This window comes from Myotis yumanensis, unplaced genomic scaffold, assembly GCF_028538775.1.
Source record: "Myotis yumanensis isolate MYYU_CA2020_CCGP unplaced genomic scaffold, mMyoYum1.0.hap1 SCAF_13, whole genome shotgun sequence".
Taxonomy (NCBI): domain Eukaryota; kingdom Metazoa; phylum Chordata; class Mammalia; order Chiroptera; family Vespertilionidae; genus Myotis; species Myotis yumanensis.
Window position 1 is genome coordinate 20,536,699 of NW_027223764.1, and position 23,747 is coordinate 20,560,445.

Consider the following 23,747-nt stretch of genomic DNA (forward strand, 5'->3'; position numbering starts at 1 on the left):
AAAGAAATGGACTTACAGGTCCAAGAAGCGCAGAGAACCCCAAACAAAAGGAATCCAAAGAGGACCACACCAAGACACATCATCATTAAAATGCCAAGAGCAAAAGACAAAGAGAGAATCTTAAAAGCAGCAAGAGAAAGAGACTCAATTACCTACAAGGGAATACCCATACGACTGTCAGCTGATTTCTCAACAGAAACTTTGCAGGCCAGAAGGGAATGGCAAGAAATATTCAAAGTGATGAATACCAAGAACCTACAACCAAGATTACTTTATCCAGCAAAGCTATCATTCAGAATTGAAGGTCAGAAAAAGAGCTTCACAGATAAGGAAAAGCTAAAGGAGTTCATCACCACTAAACCAGTACTATACGAAATGCTGAACGGTATCCTTTAAGAAGAGGAAGAAGAAAAAGGTAAAGATACAAATTGTGAACAACAAACATGCATCTATCAACAAGTGAATCTAAGAATCAAGTGAATAAATAAGCTGATGTACAGAATGAACTGGTGATTATAATGAATCAGGGACATAGAAAGGGAATGGACTGACTATACTTGAGGGCGGGGGAAGGGGAATGGGAGATGCGGGAAGATACTGGACAAAAATCGTGCACCTATGGATGAGGACAGTGGGTGGGGAGTGAGGGCGGAGGGTGGGGCGGGAACGGGGAGGAGGGGAGTTATGGGGGCGGGGAAGAGGAACAAATGTAATCTGAACAATAAAGATTTAATAAATTAAAAAAAAATAAAGAATCAAGAACCATCAAAAAAACAAAAACAAAAACAAAAAAAACACAGCCATTTCTTTAGGGACAACCAAGCCTAAAATGCCATTCCCCAGTCCCCTCTCCGTAATTCTCAAATTCCCAAATCTCTGAAAACCAGAAGGTGGATTGTGAGGCTTTTTTGTTGGTTCGTGTTTTTTTTTTTTACAAGTGTAGTGGCCAAACTCACCTGGCGACAAACGCCAGACCTAAACTGATGTGAAGGTACTCGAGCCACACAGTGTGAACATGCATATATTTTACTGAAGAAATATTAACGTGGCTGATTATGAGATACTGCCCAAAACCTTGCAGGGGATGTTTCAGAATATATGGCACCTTCCAAATTCTAAAACACCTCTGGCTTCAAGCCTGGAGGGACTGTACCAACTTTTCTTTTGCAACTGATCTGTTGGAACAGAAGTATCTCAAAGATCCGAGCTTCCCCACCCTTCCCTCTCCATCTGGAGAGAGAAGATAGCCAAGCGGGAACCAAGGGTAGCGTGGCTTCTGATTTGGAGACTTTGTGTGACTCGGCAATTTGTGACGCCCCTCTGGCCTGGATTATAGGAGAACTAGTTCCTGAGGGCCCCTCTCCAACGGGCTTTCGGGATGCCTGGAATGGCACACACAGAATGACTTGAGCTTTTAGAACATGAAGTGGCTACATAACCTTTTTAGAATTTTTTCTTTGAGGAGTACATTTGTTTAACGGTGTGTTCCCCCTGTTTCATGCTGGCTTCTATAAGGTTGCCACTGTATAAGCTACAAACTCTGGACTTAAAGGGGCTTTCATTCTGACAGGAAGGCCAGGTCTCATGTGTAAGACACAATTAGGGAGAAAACAGAATAATATCCATTATATGCTGGGATGTGGCACACCTGCCGGAGAGCTGAGGTGGCGAAGCTCTCTGGCTAGAGCAGTTTTGGAAAGTGGCGTGAGGGGTGAGACTTAGTTTGGGTATCAAAAGATGAAAAACACATTTTAGGAGAGTGTGCCAGAATCAATAAGGTCTGACTTCACAGGAGTGAAAAAGGCTGGAGTCAAAGTATCGGGAGGAGACTGAACACGCTGGCTGGGTAAGGAGTGTGTTGGAAATGCCTATCTTCCCGCTGGGGCTGCCATAACAAAATACCACCTCTCTGTGTCCTCACATGCCTTTGCTTGTGTGCACAGACAGAGGGAGATTCCTAGTGTTTCTTTCTTTTCTTATGAGGCTACTAATCCTGAGGATTAGGGTCCTACCCTCTAGACCTCATTAAACTTCATTGACTCCATAAAGGCTCTCTCTCTAAACACAGTCACAGTGGGACAGTGCCCTCCGCTGTCCCAGTCTGCCTCTTGCTTCAGCCGTGTTTGGACAGAACAGACACACTCTCTTGCATCTTCTCCAGTCACCAACTTCAGAAGCACCTCCGGACCAGCCAACAAACTATTGTTGTTGTGTTTTCTACCATTACTCCTTATTGCCGAACAACCATGAGCTCCCAAATCCATCAGAATTACTCCACCGAGGTAGAGCTGTGGGCCCCCTACACCTACCTCTCTTTCGGCTTCTATATCGACCACGACGATGTAGCTCTTGAGGGCGCGGGCCACTTCTTGCCTGAGTTGGTGGAGAAGAAACGCTAGGGCGCTAAGCGGCTCTTAAAGTTGCAAAACCAGCGTGGTGGCCACATTCTCTCCAGGGCGTGCTGAAGCCTCCCCAAGATGAGTGGGCAAAACTCAGGACGTCATGGAAGCCGCCAGGGCCTTGGAGAGGAACCTGACCAGGCCCTGTGGGAGCTGCAGGCCCTGGGTTCTTCCCACAGACCCTCAGCTCTGTGACTTCCTGGAGAACCACTTCCAGGTGAGGAGATGAAACTCATCAAGAAGATGGGTGACACCTGATTCACCTCTGCAGGCTGCCCGGCCCCCAGGCTGGGCTGGGCGAGTATCCTTGGAAAGGCTCACCCTCCAGCTAGGAGCCTGGAGCCCAGAGGCCTCTGAGAGGTCCCTCTGCATCCCTTGGTGTCTGGCTTTTACTTGAGCCTCTCCCCCAAACTGCTAGCCATTCTTTTAACCACCCTCTCCCATGCATTGGACCAAACAAAACAATAAAGCTTTTGGCAGCAAAAATAAATACATACATACATACAGTCACAATGGAGTTAGGGCTTCAACATATAAGTCTGGAGGAGGGAGACACAATTCAGTCTATAGAGTGTTCATATGCCCTGAGCAAGCAGGCTGTGTCTGTGCAATTGTGAGGGTAAGACCTCTTCCATGAGATGGGCAGGGCAGGGCTGGAGCTTTGAGTGGACAGACATGAGCTGAGCACGTGGGCGTGGAGGACATTAGAGAAATTAGAAATTATAGGACCAGGATAGCCTGGCTTAACCCTCGCAATTTCAAGTGCAAAAACCAGATTCCATTTCCTGGAGAACTTTGAGGAGAGAATGTCTCCGCCATTCCAAGACTTCTCTGTCCTTCCCTAGCACCTCTGGCCTGTTGCACCCTTCCCTGGCTAGCTGCAGGCAAGCGTGAGATCATTACAAAGCTGTTTTGTGCAGAGGGCCTCTTCACATCTGGATGGCTAATACCGACCATTACCGTGCTGGTTACGAAATCCGTCAGGTTTAGGTGAGGCGAGGCTCCACAGTGGGGGCTGCTGCTCACAGCTTCGCCCGCAGAAAGAGAGGTGAGAACAAAAACCAGGAAAGGTGTGCTCAGATGCTTGGGACTGAGTGAAGCTGGTTAATTACCAGTCACTTGCTGTCACCCTGAGTTGGAGTTTCCGGGTACGGAACGCTCATAGATCAGACAGAACATGACAACCTGCAACTTATTTTCACACAAAGAGGGTGGTGGGGACCAAGATGCAGAGGCAAGTGTGGAGATGGTCTCTCAGGTGCCAGGGCCATTATCACAGGACTCCGGTGCCCTCAGGCAGGGTGGGCATGATGCAGCAGGTGCGGGGCCGCCGAACTCTTTATGGAGGGAGCCCTCAGTGCGAGTCTGTCTGCTGCGAGGTTTAATCTGGGGACCCTGGGTTAAGCTTTTAAAGGATCCGTAAACCCCTGAGAATTATATGTCAACATATATGATTGAGCATTTTTTTTTCCCTGAGAAGCAGACTCATAACATTAATCAGATTCTTGAATGGCTCAAAAGGGTTCCGGGATCCCACAAAGAAGGGCAATTATAAACTACTGCCTTCGACCCCTAGAGAAACAGGTTTACATCAGGCAGAGAGAGTTCTAAGACAGACTCCGGGTCCCTAATGATCCTGAAATTAGACTCCAGGTGTGTGTGTGTGTGTGTGTGTGTGTGTGTGTGTGTGTGTAAATGTGTGTGTATTTTTCTAAAAAAAGGATTCAATAGTTTTTGCCAGATTCTCAAAAGGGCCCATAACCTTCAAAGGGTTAAGAACCTGAGCTAGATCCAAGCCCCCCCCCCCCCCCCCCCCAAAAAAAAAAACTAGAAGGATTGCTGGTGCTTACTTAGCTACTTCTTTCCAGAGGACAATCACAGAGACCTCAAAGCAGGGCCCAAAGTAGGCCCTGGAGGCTCTGCGGTCAGGGGCTGGCGGGCCCTCCATAAAAATACATTGGAGTCATTTTAATAGCGACGTGTCCTGATGCCAGGGTGATGACGACAAAGCCATCAACAGATGAGAAACAGTCCTCGCTTCCTCCCTCCTCTGATGGCTTATTACCAGGTCTTTCTCTTCCAAAGCCCTGTCCTTGCCCCAACTTTCAGAGACCCAAAGACCTTGCTTACAGAAGCTCAACATTCATTCAGCAAACGCTTCCTGGGCGCCTATTATGTGCCAGGCCCTATTCTAGGCGCGAAGTAAAGGAATGGAGTGTTATCGACCTAGGCTCCTTTCCTGCGGGCACCCGGGCATTTTGGGCACTGCTGACCAAGAGCGCTCTTCCCAAGCTTCGTCCCCAGGACCCGGGCCTGAGAAGCAGAGACCATCTTGCCCGTTGCAGCGGCTGGGGGTGAGGCAGTACCTGTGCGCAAAGCGGCGAGGGAGGCTGGAAGAACGCGCGGGACTCGAGCGGGTGGGCCGGGGGCTGGCGGGGTGGGGTGGGGGCGCAGCGGGCGGGCGGGGGACTAGGGGAGGAGGCACTGCCGCGGACGCCGCCGCCGCCGCGCCACATCTCCGAGCCGTGCTCGCCGGCTCCCCGCCCTCCGGGGCCGTCGCGAAGCTCCGCGCTCCATACTGAGCAGTCCCCGGGAGGCGCTCGGACACGTTCCCCGCCGATAAAGATCGGCTCCGCGCTCGCTCGCTCCGCAGCGCGAAATCTCGCCATCTGCGTGGCTCGAGCGGCCGCTCCGGCCCGGCCCGGAGACGCCAGGTCGCTCCCTGGGGGGAAACGCGACAGCGCCGCTGCTCCCGCCGCCACCCTCGGCTCTGCGCGCGGGGGTGGCCGCGGGGCCTGGGGAGGGGTCGCCGCCTTCCTCCCCCTCCCCCTTGCCTTCCTTCCCAGCGCTTCCTCCCGAGGGAACCCAGCTTCCCGCGGGCCCGGGGTCCCCAGCGTCCTGCCGGGCGCCCTCGCTCCCCTTGCCCGGCCCCGCTGCCTCCTGAAGGTTACGCGCCGTAGCAGCGGGGAGCAGGGGACACCCGCCCTCGCCGCCGCCTGCGCCGCCGCCCACCCCAGCGCCTGCCGTGGGGCCCGGCCGGGCCGGCCGTGCTGCCGGTTGCTGCCACCGCAATCCCGACTCCTAAATCAGCGCGGGGCGGCGCGCCCTCCCCCACCCGGCTCCCCGGCTCCCCGGCTCCCCGGGCCGCGATTGGCCGCGCGGGCGCCCCCCACCCGCGGGCCGCGAGCCCCAGCCGCAGCGCCATTGGCTGCGGGGCTCCGCCAGGCTTTACATAAGCCCGGCGCGCTCGAGTGGAGTTGTATAAAGCGGGCGGGCGACGTCGGGGCGGGAGGCTCGAGGCCAGCCCGGGACCGGCTGGGCGCAGGCAGGCGGCGGCGGCAGAGGCGGCAGCGGACGCCCGCGCTCCGACGCCCCGAGGCGGTGGGGGTGAGAGAGCCGGAGGAGGACTCCCAGCGCTGGCCGCCGCGTGAGTACCCGCTCCGGGCCCCCACCCGGTCAGGCCCCTCAGGCGGAGAAAGTTTCTCCCGCCCGAGGCTCCCCTCCCGATCTGCCCGCAGCGGCGGCGAGGATGCCGCCCGGAACCGGGAAGAGAGAGACCGCCAAGGTGGCAACGCTTTGCTGCCAACTTGCCGAGAGGCTCCGGACTCGACTGGCGCGCAGAGCCTCCCCCGCGGGCTGGGGGCGAGGCGGGAACGGGGCCGGAGGTGGTGGAGAGGTGGGAGCGAAGGTGTGGGGCTACAGCGCTCCCAACTGGGGGCGCACTGGAGGTCAGCGGTCCGGGGAGGGGGCGGAGCAGGTGAGGAGGGATGTGCTGGGGGTGCTGGGAATCACCCAGCCAGGCAGGCTCCGCTCTGGGCCGGGGAAGCTCCTGTGCCTGAGCTTCCAGAGCGGGAAAGAACCGGGGGGCTGGCGCTTCTTCCCCGGGGAAGCCCATCTCCCCGGCACAGCGCTGGCTGGCAGAGAGCTCCCGGAGCCAGCCCTGCTCGCCGCGCCGGGAGCTGCCTTTGCTGGACAGAGGTGTGGTCTCCTGGCGATCAGCCTGTCTCAGGCACGCCAGGTCCAGGCATTGCCCGGGAGCCGGAGGTCCTCCTTTAGCCCCGCGGGGACACATGGAGGCTTTGAGGGGTAGCAGGCCAGGCTTGGGGGCATGCCCAGCAATGCAGCGCACTTCTACACAGGACAGTGGTTGGGAGCCCTGGTTCGTCCCAGTTCTGCAGAAACCAACTCAAGAATCCAAAGTCATCCCAGCCTGGATGGGAGGCTCTGAGGGTGGCTGGGCAATGCTCCCGGGGCTGCGGGGCGCTCGCCCCTTCCTCTGGGCATGACTAATGGGTATTGCTGCTGCTGCTGCTGCTGGTGGTAGGGTGTGCACCTGGGGGGGCTTCCGTGCGTCCCAGGAGGTGCTTGAGCCCTCCAGACAGGACACATCCTTGAGTCACACTTGAAATGTTTTCTGGGATGGGGTGTAGGACTTCCCAAGTGGAGCCATGTGGAAAGGAAGGGAAGAGGGCAGCTCGGTGATGCTGGCTCCAATCAGGAGAGAACTCGTGTAGGAAGAGAAGCGCTGTTGGCTTTTTTACCCTGATGACTCGGGGCTGGAGACACCCAAGACTGAATTAGAGCAAATTCAGAGTCGCACTGTACCTCACTCTCAGCCACGAGGAAGGGGAGATGGAAGATGGGAACGTGGGAACATGGCGGTTGATCCAATATGGCCTTTGAGGAAGCATTTTCTCGCCCTCTGACTTGATTAAAAACATCCTTCTGGCAGCAGGTCCTAAAGTTAATTTAAGAGGCAACGAAGAGAGTTGAGGGTCTTGATGCTGGCACAGTGGAACATGGTATGAACATTCCGGTTTCCAGTTGGTACTAATGGTCTCCGGAGAAGGTCAAAGGGTGGGCCGCTCAGTTGGAGCTGTCGCCTTCCCTTGTGCCCCATCCCTGAATATGTTGGGGGGGGGGGGGGCGTTGAACTCCTACAGTAGCTACTTCAGCCTGGAGATCTTTTATGGGGGCTATAATCCATATCCCCAAACCCAGCTATCCTGTGCTACTGTCAACATTTTCCTGCTGCATTTCCCAAGACTTTTTTTCCCCACCGAGGATTTGTACAACAAAATACCTGCTTGTTACTCTTTCTTCCCTTTTCTCCATCTGGGCTGCACCTGGTGTTTTGAACCCTGATGCTTATTATCTGGCACCTTGATGTCTGATTAAGAGGTCCTGTCGCTGCACAGGAGTGCCCCTGTGCATGTGTGGGCCAATGGCCAATGTAATTCTGAGTAGTGGAACATAGACTTTCATGGAGAGAGGACCACGAACCGAGAAGGTTGTCCTTTTAAAGAGCTGTGACAGTCTCCTGTTCTCAGTCTTCCTTGCCTCCTGCTAATGTGAATGAAGCTGTCCTGCGGGCTCATTGGTCTCCAGTAGGGGGCGCCAAAGGCACCCACCTCAGGGCAAGGGACTCACTTCTTGCCCTTCACTGGCCATAGTAACTTAATGTTCCAAGCAAGCTCAGGCCACAGCCCCCAACGGTCACCTTCATGATTGAAACCCTTCTACCACATGCTTCCTGGACCTCAGGTGGTCCTGTGATCTCAGTGCAATGGGGCAGATGCAAATGCAACATTCCAAGGAAACAGCTGATCCTCAGCCCCACCCGCCCTCTGAGATCCTTCAGGCGTGCTTGGTGTTGGTGTGTTCTTTGAACTCATTAAGAGCTCACAAAGCCAAGGAACATTAGAGCTAGAAGAGAGAAATCTTGACGAGCATCTAATCCAACCTCATTTCATCTCCGACACTCACATGCACACTTAATTTACAGATGACAAAACCGAAACCCAATAAGGGCAAGTATCACGTAGCTATTTGGTGGTAGAGATAGGACTGGATCCTAGGGATTCCTAGTCCTCTACTCAGAGCTCTTTCCGCTCCGTGACCTGCTTCCTCTTTACTATGGAGATGGACATGTGTTCCCTGCACAGTAGGTACTCATAATTCTGATTGGTCAGAAATAGGTCAATTAATGAATGTAGTAATTTGGGGAAATTTCCTTTGAACCTGTTATTTAGAACGAGGAGGTGAGCAGCAGATAAAGTTCTTACAATGTACATATACAGGCAACAGAAATTCCTAATTATTATTTCCCCTTTCTCCATTATCCTATCTCATTATTCCAAGTGGGTTTTTTAGGCAAAAGAAGTGCACTCCAGTTTCTGTTCCTACATTCAGGAATCAGAAGTGCCCACTGCCTCACAGTGTCTTGAAATCCAGGCCTGCAGCTCTTCCTTTCTTTCGTTAAGGTGTGCTGGGTGGGGTCTCTCTGTCTTCAGTCACACCGCAGCCTGTGGGACCTCCAGTACCCAGATCCTGGGTGAAGTGGAGAGTTTCCAACCAGTATTTGCCCATTTCCCCAGTCTTGCCGCTCCCAGCTCAAGGTCAGAGTGCTAGGATGTTCTATTTTTTGCAAAATCCTTGTGTTAGGACTTCTTGGGTGACTTGGAAGATACTACCATCTCCATTGCCCTTTTTCTGTTCTGTGAATCTGGCTGTCGACATCTGAGCTGGGCCTGGGAAGGAGGTTTGCTGAGTGGCCTGTGGGCTGCCCCCTCTGTTTCCCCTTCCACCCTGCTCCCTTGCACCCTGTGTGACGTTCCCCTCGGACGTGGCAGTGACCCCCAGGAGGAACCAGTGCTGCCACACAGAATGCCAAGGGGTGGATCCTCTTCTGCCCCTAAGGCTCACCCAGGGGATGATTGTTGCCAGGGGAGATGCTTGAGTCTCCTCATCTCCTTCAGGCTCACAGAAAAGTTGGGTCTTTACCTTCAGGAGGAGGATGGAGGCCGTAGGATAATGTGAACCACCAGGGAGCAACAGTTCCTCCTCTAAAGTGGGGTCTGAGAGGCTGTGCTTGAGATCCGGGCCAGCTCCCAGCTCTAGCTAAAGAGCTGTGCCAGCATTCCCAAAGCTTGGTCTGGTTCTAGACAAGGCCTGAGGAATATCTATAATAATAAAAGTGTAATATGCTAATTAGACCAGATGTCCTTCCAGACACAGCCGCCGTGGGTGGGGCCAAGGCAGAGGTGGCAGAGGCCCCTGCCCCCCTTGCCCCACCACCACCACAGCGGCGGCAGGCGGGGGCTGGGGCCAAAACCCTTGCGTGAATTTCGTGCATCGGACCTCTAGTAATTACATAAAAGGCAACTATAGCACAGGATCTCTGTTTTTTGGTTTGAATGGGGGAGAGGATTTAGAGTTTGAGACGTGGCATTAGACACCGAGAAAACAAGAAGTCGCCTCTTTCTTGAGCTCCACTAGAGAATTACCCGTACCCGACTCTCCCTGAGAAGACAGCCCAGTGTAATGGGAAGGATACAGGCTTAGAATTTGGATCCCCTGCTTACTGGCTTAGAGACCTAGACAAACTGCTCAACCTCTGCATGTCTGTTTCCTCCTCTGCAAAATGCTGAAGCTGGCGACCCTGGGATGAGGGTAGGATGGTGAAGATCAAGGAAGACAGTCTTTCACACGCCTCTGCCCTTGGTTAAATATGCAGAGGTATCGGCTGGGAGGAGATATTCTTGCAGGACCACTGGAAACCACATTGGGTCTCTTCCCAGCAAATGAGGCCGAGTGTCCAGGTTTGTACATCAGCCTCTGCTCACAGCAACATTTGGGCTGACGGACAAGGCCTTCTTGGCAGGGCTCCTTCCTTGCTGTCTTCCCTCCCCCACCGTGGGGCTTTCATTTTGGGGTTTTGCCATGCTTGGGGAAAATAAATTTTACAAGTCCCAGGATAATTCTGAATGTGATGGAAGGCCCTGAGCTATTGATTCCTAGGGAAGGATCTTTGTGCTGGGAGAAGCCTTCCTCGGAGCCCAGTGATTTAAGAGTGCTGACAAATCCGTGTTCACCGAGCCTCCTGCAGGCTGCAGATACAGGCTTCCAGGCCAGCTGGGGCTCTGCGAGGGATTTCTGGGGAGCCTGGCTGGTTGTTTTGGGGACGTAAACCTATGAACTCTCTTTAGGAGGAAATATGAAATCAATTGGCTCATTATCACACCAAACGCACCCTGGACCACTTAGGGCATTTAAGAAATAGGAAGCAGCAAAGGGCTGGGAGGTTGTGTTTAGAAAGTGTGTAAAGGTGTAAAGGGGTTGCGGAAGAGAAAGGGCAGGAAGATGTTTTCCCACTAAGTCACTCAAGATCTTGACCTTACTGAAGTCCTTGGGCAGTGACTTTAGGGGTTGCTTTGCATCCCAGACATTTGGCAATTTCTGGGGACATTTTTGGTTGTCACTACTGGGGTAGGGAGGGTTACTGGCATGTAGTGGGTAGAGGTCAGGGATGAGGCGAAACATCCTACAGGGCACAGGACTGCCCTCTGACAAAGAAATGTCTGGCCTAAAATGCCAATAGTGCCAAGGTTGGGAAACCCGGGCACGTGAGAGGCGGGAGGGGTCTGAGAAGTATTCTCACCCGACTGCCCCACTTCACAGCTGAGGACCCTGAGATCCAGAGAGGTGAAGGCACTAGCCAGGGTCACACAGCAAGCAAGCAGCAAAGCTGGTCTGGAACTCAGATCTGCTGTGTCCTGAGATGGACTTCCCCCAAAATTGTTATGAAGATTCAATGGGAGCTGTGAAAACACTTAGAAACGGATACAGAGACTATTAATATTGCTATTATTAAGAATTGGGGAGTTTGCAAAGTTCTGGCTATGCCACTGACTCATTGCAGACTATTGGGTGCATCATTCCCGCCCCTCCCCCCATGCCTCTCTGTGAGTGTGTGTGCTGGGGGTGGGGGGGGGGTGGTCTTAGCAAACGATAAGTATATCATAATCACTATCTTTAGAGAAAAGTCCAAAGATTTGCCCTTCAAAAACCCTAGGCGCTTAAAAGATAAAATTTTCCTTGAAAGAAATCATGTTGACTTGGTAAGAAGTACAGCATTTGCTTCTTGGAAAAGTTCCAGGACCCTAGCCTTGTAAGATGGTTCCAGCCCAGGAAATCTGATCAACATCCGGAGGAGAAACTGATAGCTCCACAAATGACTAGCCACTAGATTTGTCCCCACTCCTCCGGGAAGGGGAGGCGGCGCTCCTCTTCCACCCTTTTCCTGCTCAACACTCTCAGCAGCGGGAAGTTCTGCAAGGAACGCCAAGGAGGGATGGCAAGGAGTGTTTATTCATTAGTAAAACCTTATTTACTTAACAGGCATATACTTAAAGATCTCTTCCAAGGGACATCTAGACATATTACTTTAATTAGCCACAGAAGAATCGTGAGTGCAGAGAGTATAAAATGACCCTTGCTGTTGTTTCCAGTTACTCTTATCTTTGTTTGCACCGGACACGTACAGTGACAAGGTTGCAGGGATCACTGCTGAGCTCAGGGTGTCCCACTGACCAGAGGAGGGACTGCAGGGACTCCCTTCCCTACCAGCAGCCTCCACCCACCTGGAGAGCAGTCCCAAGTGGAGGTGTCTTGCTGGCACCCCTGCCCTGACCTCCTTTGGTAGACACATCGTGACGTGCAAATCCAGACACAGCTCTCAGGAGGGACCACAGGCTGGGACCCCGAATCCTCCCCGCCCCCACATGGGAAGGGGGCGGGGCGCTTGTAGGATTGGTGGGAGCAGCCTCTGTGGGTGTTTTCATAGAAGGCCTATCCCTGGTCTTGCCCTCCTTGCACTCAGGAATGGATGTAGGGAGTCACTTGAGACTCACCTTAGAGGACCAGGGTTATCCCGCTCCTTTCCCAAATTGGGGGTTGGAGGTCACGCCATAGATCTCATTCCTGTTTCTCCATGAATGTTCTGCATGTCCGGGGCAGGCCCTTTGGCCTTGGGAGGCCAGTCCTTGTAATCAGAGGAGTGGGGCAGGAAGCCCTTTCATCACTAGCAGTCTTGGCTTTGAACTGTAGTCATGCACCTCACGTCTGAGAAGCTATGTATATCCAGGTGGGGAAATGAGAGTCCCCGAGGGAGAGATGCTGCCGTGTAAGCAGTGTGGGGGGAAGCACTGTGTCTCTGTTCTCAGCTGTAACTTCAGTGCCTAGCACGGTGCTCGGCATATGAAGGGGCTCCCTGGGTGCTCAGCGGGTGAACAAATGCATAAGTGAGCGCAGGTGGCCATTCTGGGGCAGAGGTGGTTCTTGGTATTAAAGTGGATCTTCAAGCTGGACTGGGTCATTGAGGCCAGTTTTCCTTCTGGCTCCTTCTCCTCAGAGCTAGCACTTGGCATCGGGGCTCTATAAACCTCCAGAGGTCCCACTGATCAAGCAGGGCCCATCCCACGAGCTGGTGGCCAGCTCTTAGCCTTGAGCAAAGCCAGGCATCTCTTCCTCTTCACCATGTTCTGGATGCTCATTCCACTCCCCCCCCCCCCTCCCCCCGCAACCCCCGCTCCTTCCCACCAAGCTGCCACAAGGGGCTGAGTGCAGGTTCCCTGGCTCTAAGCAGATACATAGATGGTCATTTGGATTTCCACTGAAGACAGAAGACAGAGTAGATCACTGCTTCACACAACGATTCCGGGCGGATGCTTTTAAACAGCAAGGTCCACAATGCATTTTAAATGATTTCGGAAACAATCTGACCCGTAGACATGCAGGCCTGGAAAAGAACTTTGGAGGTCATTCCCACGCCGTGCCCCACCCCCACCCCAGGATGTCCAGATCTCGCTCCCTTTCCAGAAACTCGGCCAGCCTGGTCATCCTGCACACTGCTGTCCCAGATCTAAAATGCCCTTTCTAAAATGCAAGTCCGATCATGTTTTGGCCCAACTTCAAAACCTCCCCACTGGCATGACTCCAGGCTTGGTACCTTGACAAAGCAGGCTCCCCAGGCCCCAACGGCTGCCTCCATGCAAGACTGTCTCTGTCTTCTGCATCCCACCTTCTCTCCCACTTCATACCCCCTCCCCCGTCCCGAAACTGCATTACAGCAGCAACTGCATTTATGGCATGCACCAGTAACGCACTGTCACAGCCATGCCTTGGATCCGTAGGTCACCACCTGGAATGCAGCTCCCATTGGAATCTCTGTTCCCCTTCTCCAGGGAGCCCTTCCTACATGCCCATCCCACCCACCTCGCTAGTTCATGCCTCCTTCCTATGGGCTCCGTCTGGCCTTTTACCTGTTCCTACTCTGAACTTCTCGGCCTTGTGTTGTGACTCACCCCTGGTAGACTGCAGGCTCTTTGGCTTCAGAAGCCATGTCTTATTTATCATTTCCAACCTGGCCCACAGGCACCTACAAAATGCTTGAAGAATGAATGTGTATATTACAGTAAACTGAGGGGTTCCTCATTTGAAAAGCAGTATTTTGAAAGTCAAAGAACTCCACTAGGTTCCTAGACAAATTAGAAACAGAAGCAAGCCTATTCTTCAAAGTCTTCCAGGCCCTTGCATTCCATTCAGCATTTGGCAGCTACTCCTGGAAGGGGAGCACCTGGTGGGCCTGGACTCCACCTCCTGAGATGCCTTCATTCATTCAACCAACATTGATTAGCTGTAGTAATAGTCTGATTGTTGATGCTGCTGCTGCCTACCATGTATGGGCTTTCTGTTTGCCAGGCACTGTGCTCAGCACTTAACACTGTCTCATTTCATTTCCCCTGTTACAGACGAGGAAGGCTGAGCAGTTAATAATACTTATTAAGGACCTGCTATGCCTTGTGCATAAGGCTAGGAGACTGCATTTGTCCTCTCGCTTTCAGAAATGCCATTTCATTAGCCTGCTGGTCTCTGTGGCACCTCCTAGCCTGGGTCCCTTGAGTTTTCATCTGCCTTTTCTGGAGCAGGACCAAGTCTCCTCTCTGTCTGAGTGCAGCTGCAGGCAGCTCCTGGAGCTCTCTCCAGGTAGAGGGGAAGAGAAGGCAGCCTGTATTTCCTTGGTGCTGGGAAGATGCATAGGTCATGGTGCCCCTGGGAGGTGGGAAGGTGCAGAAGGTCTAGCATTTGTCATCTAGGCTGGCAATGCAGAGGACCAGGATGGGGACAGGATGGAGAAACACCAGTGACTAATGCCAGCAATTGAGACATTAGAATGTACACTCCGCGGGGGCAAGGACTTAATTTTATTCTTGCTGTTTTCCCAGCATTCAGAACAGTGTCTGGCATAGCGTAGGTACACAAGAATATGGAATGAATGAGTGAGTGAGTAAGTGAGTGAATGACTGAATGGCAGCCTCCAGCTGTCTCTCCTACTTGAGCCAAGGCATTTGCTTCCAGTCCCGCCCCGCCATGGCCTTGTTCACACCCTTCTGCTACAATGTTCTTTCCTACACACCACTCTTGCCAGGTCATTCTCTAACCCTTCTGGCTCCTGTCTCTCTCGAGGCCTCCACAGTCCTTCCCAGCCTCCTAAGCCACACTCCTTCCACCAGTTGTCCTGCCCCCATCGCATGCTCCAGCTGCACAGAGCCCCATTGAACCACACAATCCTGCTCGGCCACTGTGCACACACTGGCCCCTCAGCCTGCAACACTTTCTCCACCTTATCCCTCTGGCCAGCTCACCACCACCTCTCTCTTAGGCCTTCCCCTGCTGCCCCAAGCAGAGGTGCTTGCTTCTTCCACTGTCTTCCCATCTCACATGGTTTAAGACAAGGTTAGTGTAGTGAGCGAGACTGTTTAGTGTCCAAGAATACCAATCCTAGAGCCAAATAGCTTAGGCACAAACCCTGGCCGCACCATGTACTAGCTGTGTGACCTTGAGCAAGTTACTTAACCTCTCTGTGCCTTCGTTTTCTCTAATACAAAATGAGGACAATAGTAGTACCTACCTCACAAGGCTACTATGAAGATTAAATCTATATGAAGGGTTACAGTGATATCTGGCACATATGGTAGGTGTTATTACTACTACCCATTCCTCACATAGTATAGTACTTGTCACATGAACTATTCCTCATATAGACTTGTTACATGAAATTGCAGTAAAAATTCCCGTTTGTGTACAGGGTCCCATGAGTTAGGCTAAAGAGCGGCACAATCAGCTCTGAGATTTGGGAAGGGAGCTCTGATAGCCGTGTGGAAGTGAGGTGAGAGGAGGGGGGAGCAGTTGGCAAGTATTGCTGTTGTTGGGTGAAAGAAAGACAGAGGGGCAAATCCCTGGCAGTGGGGACAGAAAGACGGGGCAGTTCTGAGAGAGATTAATGAAGCAGAATTGACTCGGTGAGCCAGTGGTTGCAAAGAATGAGGAAGAAGCAAGTGCCAAATATGACACCAGATTTCCAACCTGAGTGGCAGTGTTGGGATTTGAAGGGGCCCAGGGAATAGCATCCCACTTCCCTTCAGAATCAGGATCAATGGAGAGAGAGAAAGGGGGAGGGAGAAGGGAGGAGAGAGGAGGGGCCCGGGCAGATGGAGATTAAAATGCATCATTACAGATACAGCTGTTTGGAAGGCCAGGCTCTGGAGTGGGGTCCATGGGGCCTGCGGCTGGGCCTGCACCTCCAGCTGCAATGCTCCTGGTGGGAGGGGGCGGGGCTGACCCTGCCTGGCCAGGCTCAGCACATGGCAGAGAGTGGTCTGCAGGGAGGCAGGTGCCGAAAGGCTCTCCATGCCCACTTCCTCCACACTGGCCAGTCTGATGAGTCCCTGCTCCTGCCCTGGGGAGGAGAGTGGAAGGGGAGGAAGGAGGCCAGAATGTTGCACTCATCCAGGTCCCTCAATCTTGGCATTCTTGACATTTTGGGCCGGATAATCCTTCGTTGTGGGGCTGTCCTGTGCCTTGTAGGATGTTTGGCAGCATCCCTGGCCTCCACCCACTAGATGCCAGTGGCTCCCCCCTTTCCCTGGCTGTGGCAACCAAAACTGTCTCCAGATATTGACAGATGTTTGGGGTCGGGAGGGAGGGGGAGCAAAGTCGCCCTCAGTTGAGAACCACTGCTCTGGTCTAATGAAAGTCCCTCTGGATGGAGACCGGAGGAGTGGGAAATGAACGCTTCCCCCTCACTCTCCTCCCAGGAATCAGGGCCTTTCAATAGGCAGAGCTAGAAGGGCACACTGGGGTGACAGCTGGCTCCTCAGACCTTTGAGGAGTCTGCTCCCTGTGTTCTCTTCCTTCTCCTCTCCTCCGCCTGCCTTTCCTGTCCAGCCAACTTCTGAGCATCCTTTGAGGTTTAGCTACACCCCTGCCTGGAGGAAGCCTCTCCCAGATAGTTAAGATACCCGTGCTCCCTCCTTCACAGCACCCCTGACTCTATTGCAAATGTTGGCCAGCTTTCTCCCTGTGACCTCGTGCTGCTGAGCACAATCCTGGCTCATCGAGGGTCCACAGGAAGTGAGCTGTGAGCGAATGAGCCAGGGGCAGCTTCGAGTAGCTCCTCTCCTGTGATGCCATCATTCTGGGCATTCCTGTGTGGGTCTCTGTGCAGATCCGGAGGCCGGCACGTGCAGGGTGCAGGGCGGGCTGCCCCTGCAGCTGCCTCTCTCCCGCCAGCCCCTGCCCTCCTGCAGCGTCTGTAAAGGCTCTGTGCCCCCTGCCCATTCCCAGTATCTGAAGCATTCAGGGCTGTTGCCTTTGTGAGAGCTCAAGGTGGTGTCCTTGGCTCTTTCGATAATTGCTAAATAACTGCTTGCCCTGGAAATTGCCCTGGAAGCCTCTCCCCACAGCTGCCTGGCCCCACATCAGAGACCTAGGTTGCTTGGTTACCAGTTTTCAGACCCAATTCAGGAAAGTCCTGAGGCCACAGAAAACTGAGTTTGGCTGCATGTGACCCACAGCCAGTGTCTAAAGGCTCTCTAACCTTAGCACAGTCTGTGGAAGGAGAGGAGGCACGCAGTGAGCAGTGAGCGCCGTCTTGCCTGCCCCCGCCCCCCCCTCCCCTGAGGCCTTCACTAGCTCACTTAACCCTAGGAACCGTGGTACGTCAGAGGGTTCCCATGTTACAGATAAGGACACTGGAGATCAAAACGATTAAGGAACATACTCAGGGTCACCAGAGAGTTTCTGGTGGAGTTAAGATCCAAACTCAGGTCCCTGACTCCAGGCTTTCGGTTTTATTTTTTCTCTCTCCATTCCACTGAGGCGTGTTCAAGAAGTTTGCTTAGAGAGCATTTTTAAGAAATTATTACTACAAAGCAGTTCTTCTCACTGCTTGAAACACAAGTCCTGCCCTCTCTCGCCTTTGTTGAGGCCCCTCTTTGTCCCCTCCCCCATCTCCCCTGCAGGAGCAGACCACTTTCCTTACTGGGGCGCTGGCATGCTGGCCCTGCACCCCTCTGCCCACGCTCTGGATGTGTAGCCTCGCCCCCTGCAGGCCGCTCTGCCCTGGATGTCCGCCCAGTACACTTACACTCCTTACTACGCTGGTGCCTGCGAGCACCACTCACCACGCTCTGATGCAGGTGCTTGACACACATGCATTCAGGAAAACAAAGTTCAGTCCAACCTACTTTTTAAGTCTATTTTTAACCTTCCTTCGGAAAGACTCAGATGTTCACAGGGATGTGAGAGGAGGTTCCCTGAGCCAGCCGTGTAAAAGGAGAGGTCACTTGGGGTGCCCACTGCCCCGTACTGCCTCAGGCAGCACCCTTCTGCGCTGCTTTCTTCCCCACACTCCCCATTCCGCCTCCTCCTTGGATGCTCTCTAGCTAAATAGATTTTCTTCATATACTTCAACAAGCTGGTGATGAATTTTAGTAGCAGGAACATTTTTCACTTCAAATCAGATTGCAACGTACACACCCATCTGGGGACCATGTGTCTGGGGCAGTGGCTCTCAGCCCCAGGCTGCCCATCAACATCATCTAGGAAGTTTCTAAAAATAGGCAGCACTCGACCCCCCTCCCCCACACACTCCCCCCCCCTCCCCCACATACATTCCCCCCTCCCCCCAATTAAGTCTGAAGGACCTGGGCAGCAGCATATTTCTAAATACTCCCCAGGTTGGGCAGCTCGGGTGTAGAACCGTTGGTCCAGCCTTGCTGCTGCGAGTGAAGCCTGCAGACCAGCAGCCTGGGTGTCTCCGGGCAGCTTGCTAGAATGCAGAATCTCGGGCCCCACCCCAGACCTACCAAGTCAGAATTTGCATTTTACGGGTGCTCTTCCTCCCAAGAGTATGTGTCTCCTAAACTCTAAGGGTCCCCACGAGACTTGCAACCAGGGGAGCAATGGGCAGTGGCAGCTCATCCCAGGCTGACCCCTGAACCTGTCTCCAAGACCCCCTTCTCCCCGACTTCCCAGTGAGCCAGAGCAGTCCCGCCTGTGCTCATTCTTTCCCATAATGCTTCTAGGGAACCGAAGCAGAGCAGCACCGAGGCCCTCTCCCGTCGCTATCCTAAGCCCTTCCTGGTTTCACTGTCCCCAGCTTTCATAAATGTAAAAATAAAACATTTGCATTTTACCAAGATCCTCTGGTGATTTGTAAGCATGTTACACTTTGAGAAGCATTGCTTTAAGCAAAGAACAGTTTTTAAATAACTGTATGACACATTGCATTTGAATCACCTGAAATCTTATTAAAACACATATTCTGATTTAGTAGGTCTGGGGTGAGGCCCAAGACTCAGCATTTGAACAAACTCCCCGATGCGGGTGTGGGGACCGTTCTGAGCAGCCAGGACGTTGAGTTGCGTTTCAATGAGTTCCTTCATCTGAGCCCTGAAAGCAGAGGGCAGATATTTACAGACCTTTCCCAAGTTTCCTCACCATCACTGTTTCCTGATCCACCATCAGCGCCGGCCCACGGCTTACCCTCTAACGAGCCAGCACCGAGCAGCCCTGATGGGTGCACCGGGTGCCTCTGTCAGGGCAGAGGGTGGAAATGCAAAGTGTATGCCCTCCCTGCCGACCCTCGCCCACCCCCTCGGGGGGAGGCCATGCATGCTCTGCCCAGGACAGGTGACTTCAGGTTCCACAGCAATGGTGGTTGGTTCCTCTCTGGCCTTGGCCCCCAGGAGGGAACTACTGAAAAGCCATTGAATTCAAAATATGCCTAATATGCTCAGAAAGGGAAAACCCACAGACTGGTCTGAAGTTTACAGAAGCAACTGGGGAGAAAAACCGATGGGGGTTGGCTTTTCTTTTTCGATCCTTTAATCCGTTACAGAATTGTAGAGCTGGAAAGGAACTTCAGAGATCTAGTCCCAAACTTTCATTTTGGAGAAGAAAGCTGGGACCCGATGAGACTGTGGCTTGCTCTCAAGGTCACCAAGCAAAATAGGGGTCAGCCCATGGGTGTAGGATTTCTTTTTTTTTAATCTTGCTTTAGGTTGTTTTTCTAGAAATGGATAGGAGTAGTTACTTCTTTCAGACGGCTCCTTTAATTAAGAGCTCTACTTTTCACAGAAAAGGTAAAAATCAAGAGGCTGGATCATGGTTCTCGCCCCTCGTGTCCTTCAATAAAAAATTTCTAAGAGTTACTGGTGTCACCCTTAACAGGGCCTGCCTCCCGGGGGGGCAGTGACCCAAATTGCAGGTACGGTGCCCGGAAGGAACGAACTAGCTTCCGGAAGGCCTACCTGAGGCCACTCTTCTCTTTCATGCCCATTGCAACGCTGTAAGCTGATCACAGTTCTCTTTCAAGCCACTGCCAATCAATTGGATTTGGATCTCGAGTTGAAACGCTTTTGCCATCCCTACAATAGAGGTCATACCTTGAAAAGCCGAGTGACCTTCAGATCCTCACTACATTGCAGCATGTCTGCACGGGTTAGTAAAGACTCTTTAGCTTCTCATTTCCGACCCCTCCAGCTGCTCATTAATCCAATTATGAGTTTCCTTTATCCAACCAAACTTCCTGCCGAGTTGCAAACTCTCCCGCGATGCGTTTGCCTTTGGTAATTAGCCAGCCCGGTAGAAGATGCTGTCTTGTTCAGACGTTTCTGTAATTTGGACTGACCTCACTCTGATCATGCAACAGCAACATGTGCCGTATGAGGACACTCCAGGAGCCTCCTTCCCACGAAGGCTCGCCGAGGTTAGCTTCTGCCCTGCTGCTGGAACCCTGCCCCTGTCTCTCTCCAGCCTCTCCCACGAGGTGATAAGGAGGCTTCCGAGTCTTGTTAGCTCTGAAGTGCGTGGGCCCTTCATGTTGATCTCTGAGTCCCGAACTGGAGCAAGCTTATTTGCTGGCAGGCGCGTCCGTCTCCATAATGGGGAGTCAGTCTTCAGATCTTCTCTTCATTAAGACATCAGCCACACTCAGCCTTGCTCTCAGCTGCCAGACGCACTGACAAGGCAGCAGGAAAAGTTCCATCAGGAAGGGGTTTGCTGCCTTCGGAAGGCAGGGAGGCACCACCTTGCCTGCGGGAATGGACCTGCTCAGCCTGTGCGGGCCTCGTGCCAGCAGAGCCTTCTCAACAACACTCTGTGATTCTGATTCGAAGCCTGCGGGCAGAGTCTCAGGGTGGTGCCATCTGTAGCGTTCTGAGTGTCTCCCTTGCCAGCGAGGAGGGGGTGGAGTCCTTCCAACTCCTTGGCCATTCTCATCTGTCTCCTGGGCGTGTGCCACAGGCTCCCATGGCCCCAGGCTGCTCGGCAACACCCTGAGTTATGTTAGTGATATAATAATGAATTATACAATGGATTATACATAATTAATTTATAATAAAGCACGCACGCAACGCTTTAATTTCTCCAAGTGAATGATGTGCTGCCCACCAGGTCCTGCTGGGATGCATTCCCTAACTGCCTCCTTGCTGGTCTGGAGGCCATGGCCAGCTGTCTAGGGAGGGTCCGTGGCCAGGGAAACCTGCTAAGTCAGGTTCCCTCCAGACTACCTCTGGGGTATGGGCCACAGAAGATAATCCTTCACGCCTCACTGTTGTTCTAGACCTGGACATTCGTGGGAGTCTCACCCAACCCCTGGACCACTTAGAAGCTGTTATTTTCTTCATTCTTCCAATCTTCCTTCCAGAGTATGGGAGGTGCCAGTGTATTTATACTCTACATCCCCTCCCTTCATTCACCCACTCAACAAATACCTATTAAGGGCCTATTATGTATCAGATGCTGTCCTTGGCTTAGGGTACATGAGTGAACAAAACAGACAAAGATCCTTGCCCTAGTGGCACTTACATGCTAGCAGAGGGAGACAGACAACAAATAATAGACACGATGAATAAATGTGTTACACAGTGTGTCATATAGTGATAGGTGCTATAGGAAAAGAAAAGGCAGGGCAGGGTAAGGGTGACCAGGCGTGATGGGGGCAGGATGCACTTTTAAAGAAGGAGGTCAGAGCAGTCTTGTGGAGAAGTGGCAGTCTAGGCATCGCCAGGCCCTCCGTGAACAGGGGAGAAAGGCACTTCTGGGTCTACCAGGGGTTAGATTTTCCTGGGCTGCTTTGGCTCTGTTTCAGTAACATGTGTAACTTTTGGTTTCAGATGTTCAGGATGTTTCCGTTCCTGCTGCTGCTGTGGTTTCTGCCCCCCACCGAGGGGTCCCAGCGAGCTGAACCGATGTTCACGGCAGTCACCAATTCGGTTCTGCCCCCTGACTATGACAGCAACCCCACCCAGCTCAACTATGGAGTGGCAGTTACTGATGTGGACGATGACGGGGACTTCGAGATCGTCGTGGCAGGGTAAGTGCCTCCCACCTTGAGTCTGATAGATACATCAGTCAGCTTTTACTGTGATAAGGCTGAGTGACAACTCCCAAATCCAACGGCTTGCAACAACACACATTCTCCATTCTCACTCATCCACTGGACTCAGTGGATGCTGGTGTGCTACTTCTTTGCCTTTTGTTATAGCAGTGGGCGGGGGAGGGTAAATCCGAGAAAGGTGTTCATTCCACGCACTTTCTAGGGAGAAAATTTGAATACTTTGCTTCAAGGTACTCTCTTCATATCCTTAGTTATGCAGGTGTAGTTACTTCCTTATCAGTGGAATTCTAGAATCTCTGTAGGAGGGGCTTCATGGTGACAATTAAGAGCTGGGGATGCTCAGTCTGCCTTTGCACAGCATTTCACATAACACTACGGAAACATTAATTGTCCATTTCAAAGAAGGGAGGAAGATGGAATTAGGAGGGATAGCTAAACTTCCTCTAAAACATGCCCTGGTCCCACTGCTACCTTCTCTCCTGAGAAGCAACATTGTGTAGCCAGAAGAGCATAGGATTTGGAGTCCAAATAACTTGAGTTCATGCCCTAGATCTACAACTTTCTAGTGGCATGGTTTTGATCACTCCCTTATTTGCTGAGATTCAGATCATCTGGGGACTATAATGCCTCCTCGCCCGGAAGCCTCCATAGTAGGCCATTTATTGCATGGGACAGTGCATTATAAATCCTGCCAATTACATTAATAATTATTATGTACTGAGCACTAATAGGTACCAGGCTCTGTGCTGAGCCTTTCACACGCATTGCCTTATTTAATCTTCCTGACAACACTATAAAGTAAGTTACTATCATCCCCATTTAGAGAAGAGGAGATTTGGGTTCAAAGATGGTGAGTGGCATGCCTTCTGTCAAGTAAATGGTAAGTAGACAAGTCAGGATTTGAACCCCAAGGCTCCCCAACCCAACAGCTGCTAAAATACATTGTACAAAGTTTAGTTATCCCTTCAAAAACCATCTTAATATTAAAAGGCTAATATGCAAATGGTCGTCATGCTGTGACGCCATATCGACCCATCAGCAGGGACCTGAGGCTGCATGGTGCTGGGCTGGGGCCGGGACCTGAGGCTGCATGCCTCCCGCTCCGGCACCAGGGCCAGGGGACCTGAAGCTGCGTCCTCTGCCCAGCAGGGCTTGATGGGGGTGGGGCTGGCCGGGTCTTGGTGTCGCCCAATGGGGGTGGGGCTGGCCGGACACTTCTATTATACAGAAAGGGCAAATAGCAATATTAAAATATTTCCTCTAATTACTTCCCTTTTAATGTGCATGAATTTTGTGCACCGGGCCACTAGTTTAATCAATTAAAAAACACTACAGGGAACTGTCAGCCTTCTTCTGGGAGGCCTGAGCTTTTATGGCAGCACTGACCAAAGTAACTGTCAGGTAACATCATTGTAGCAGTTGCATATACCAGTAGAAAGCATTGACCTTAGAAATGGAAGACCTGGTTTTAATTCTAACCATATCATCCAGTAGCTGTGAGCCTTGTGCAAAGTACTTAGCTATGTAGTTCCCACAAGGTATGGCTGGAGAATAGGCTGACCTTCCCTACCTTATCGCCTGATAGCCCACAGATGGGCCCTTTCGAACATGTTGAAATCCCCCGCCTACACACAGGACAGTGGTGAAGATCAGTAGTGATGCTGTATAAAAAAGATACTTTATAAAGTGTATTTCTTCTTTCTGTTCCTTTTTCCACCCTGTGAAGAGTGGAAGGGACTACATTCTAGACCTAAAAGTCTGGATTAGCAAACTGTCCAGTAGAACTTTGTGTGATGATGTAGTTGTTCTGTGTTGGTACTGTC

At 52.2% G+C, this 23,747-nt stretch overlaps 1 protein-coding gene across 2 annotated transcripts in view; it reads left to right on the forward strand.

Annotated features, from left to right (window-relative positions):
* Positions 1–5,684: 5,684 nt before the first annotated feature.
* CRTAC1 (cartilage acidic protein 1) overlaps positions 5,685–23,747 on the forward strand; it is a 130,439-nt gene continuing 112,376 nt past the window's right edge. The window contains exons 1-2 of one of the 2 annotated variants that reach the window (XM_070431854.1): positions 5,685–5,826; positions 21,701–21,900. In XM_070431854.1, coding sequence (XP_070287955.1) covers positions 21,701–21,900 — 200 coding nt within the window. In that variant the 5' untranslated portion in view covers positions 5,685–5,826. Of the gene's footprint in view, positions 5,827–19,997; positions 20,025–21,700; positions 21,901–23,747 lie in introns of those variants that run through there. The other variant, XM_070431853.1, reaches the window with a different exon arrangement.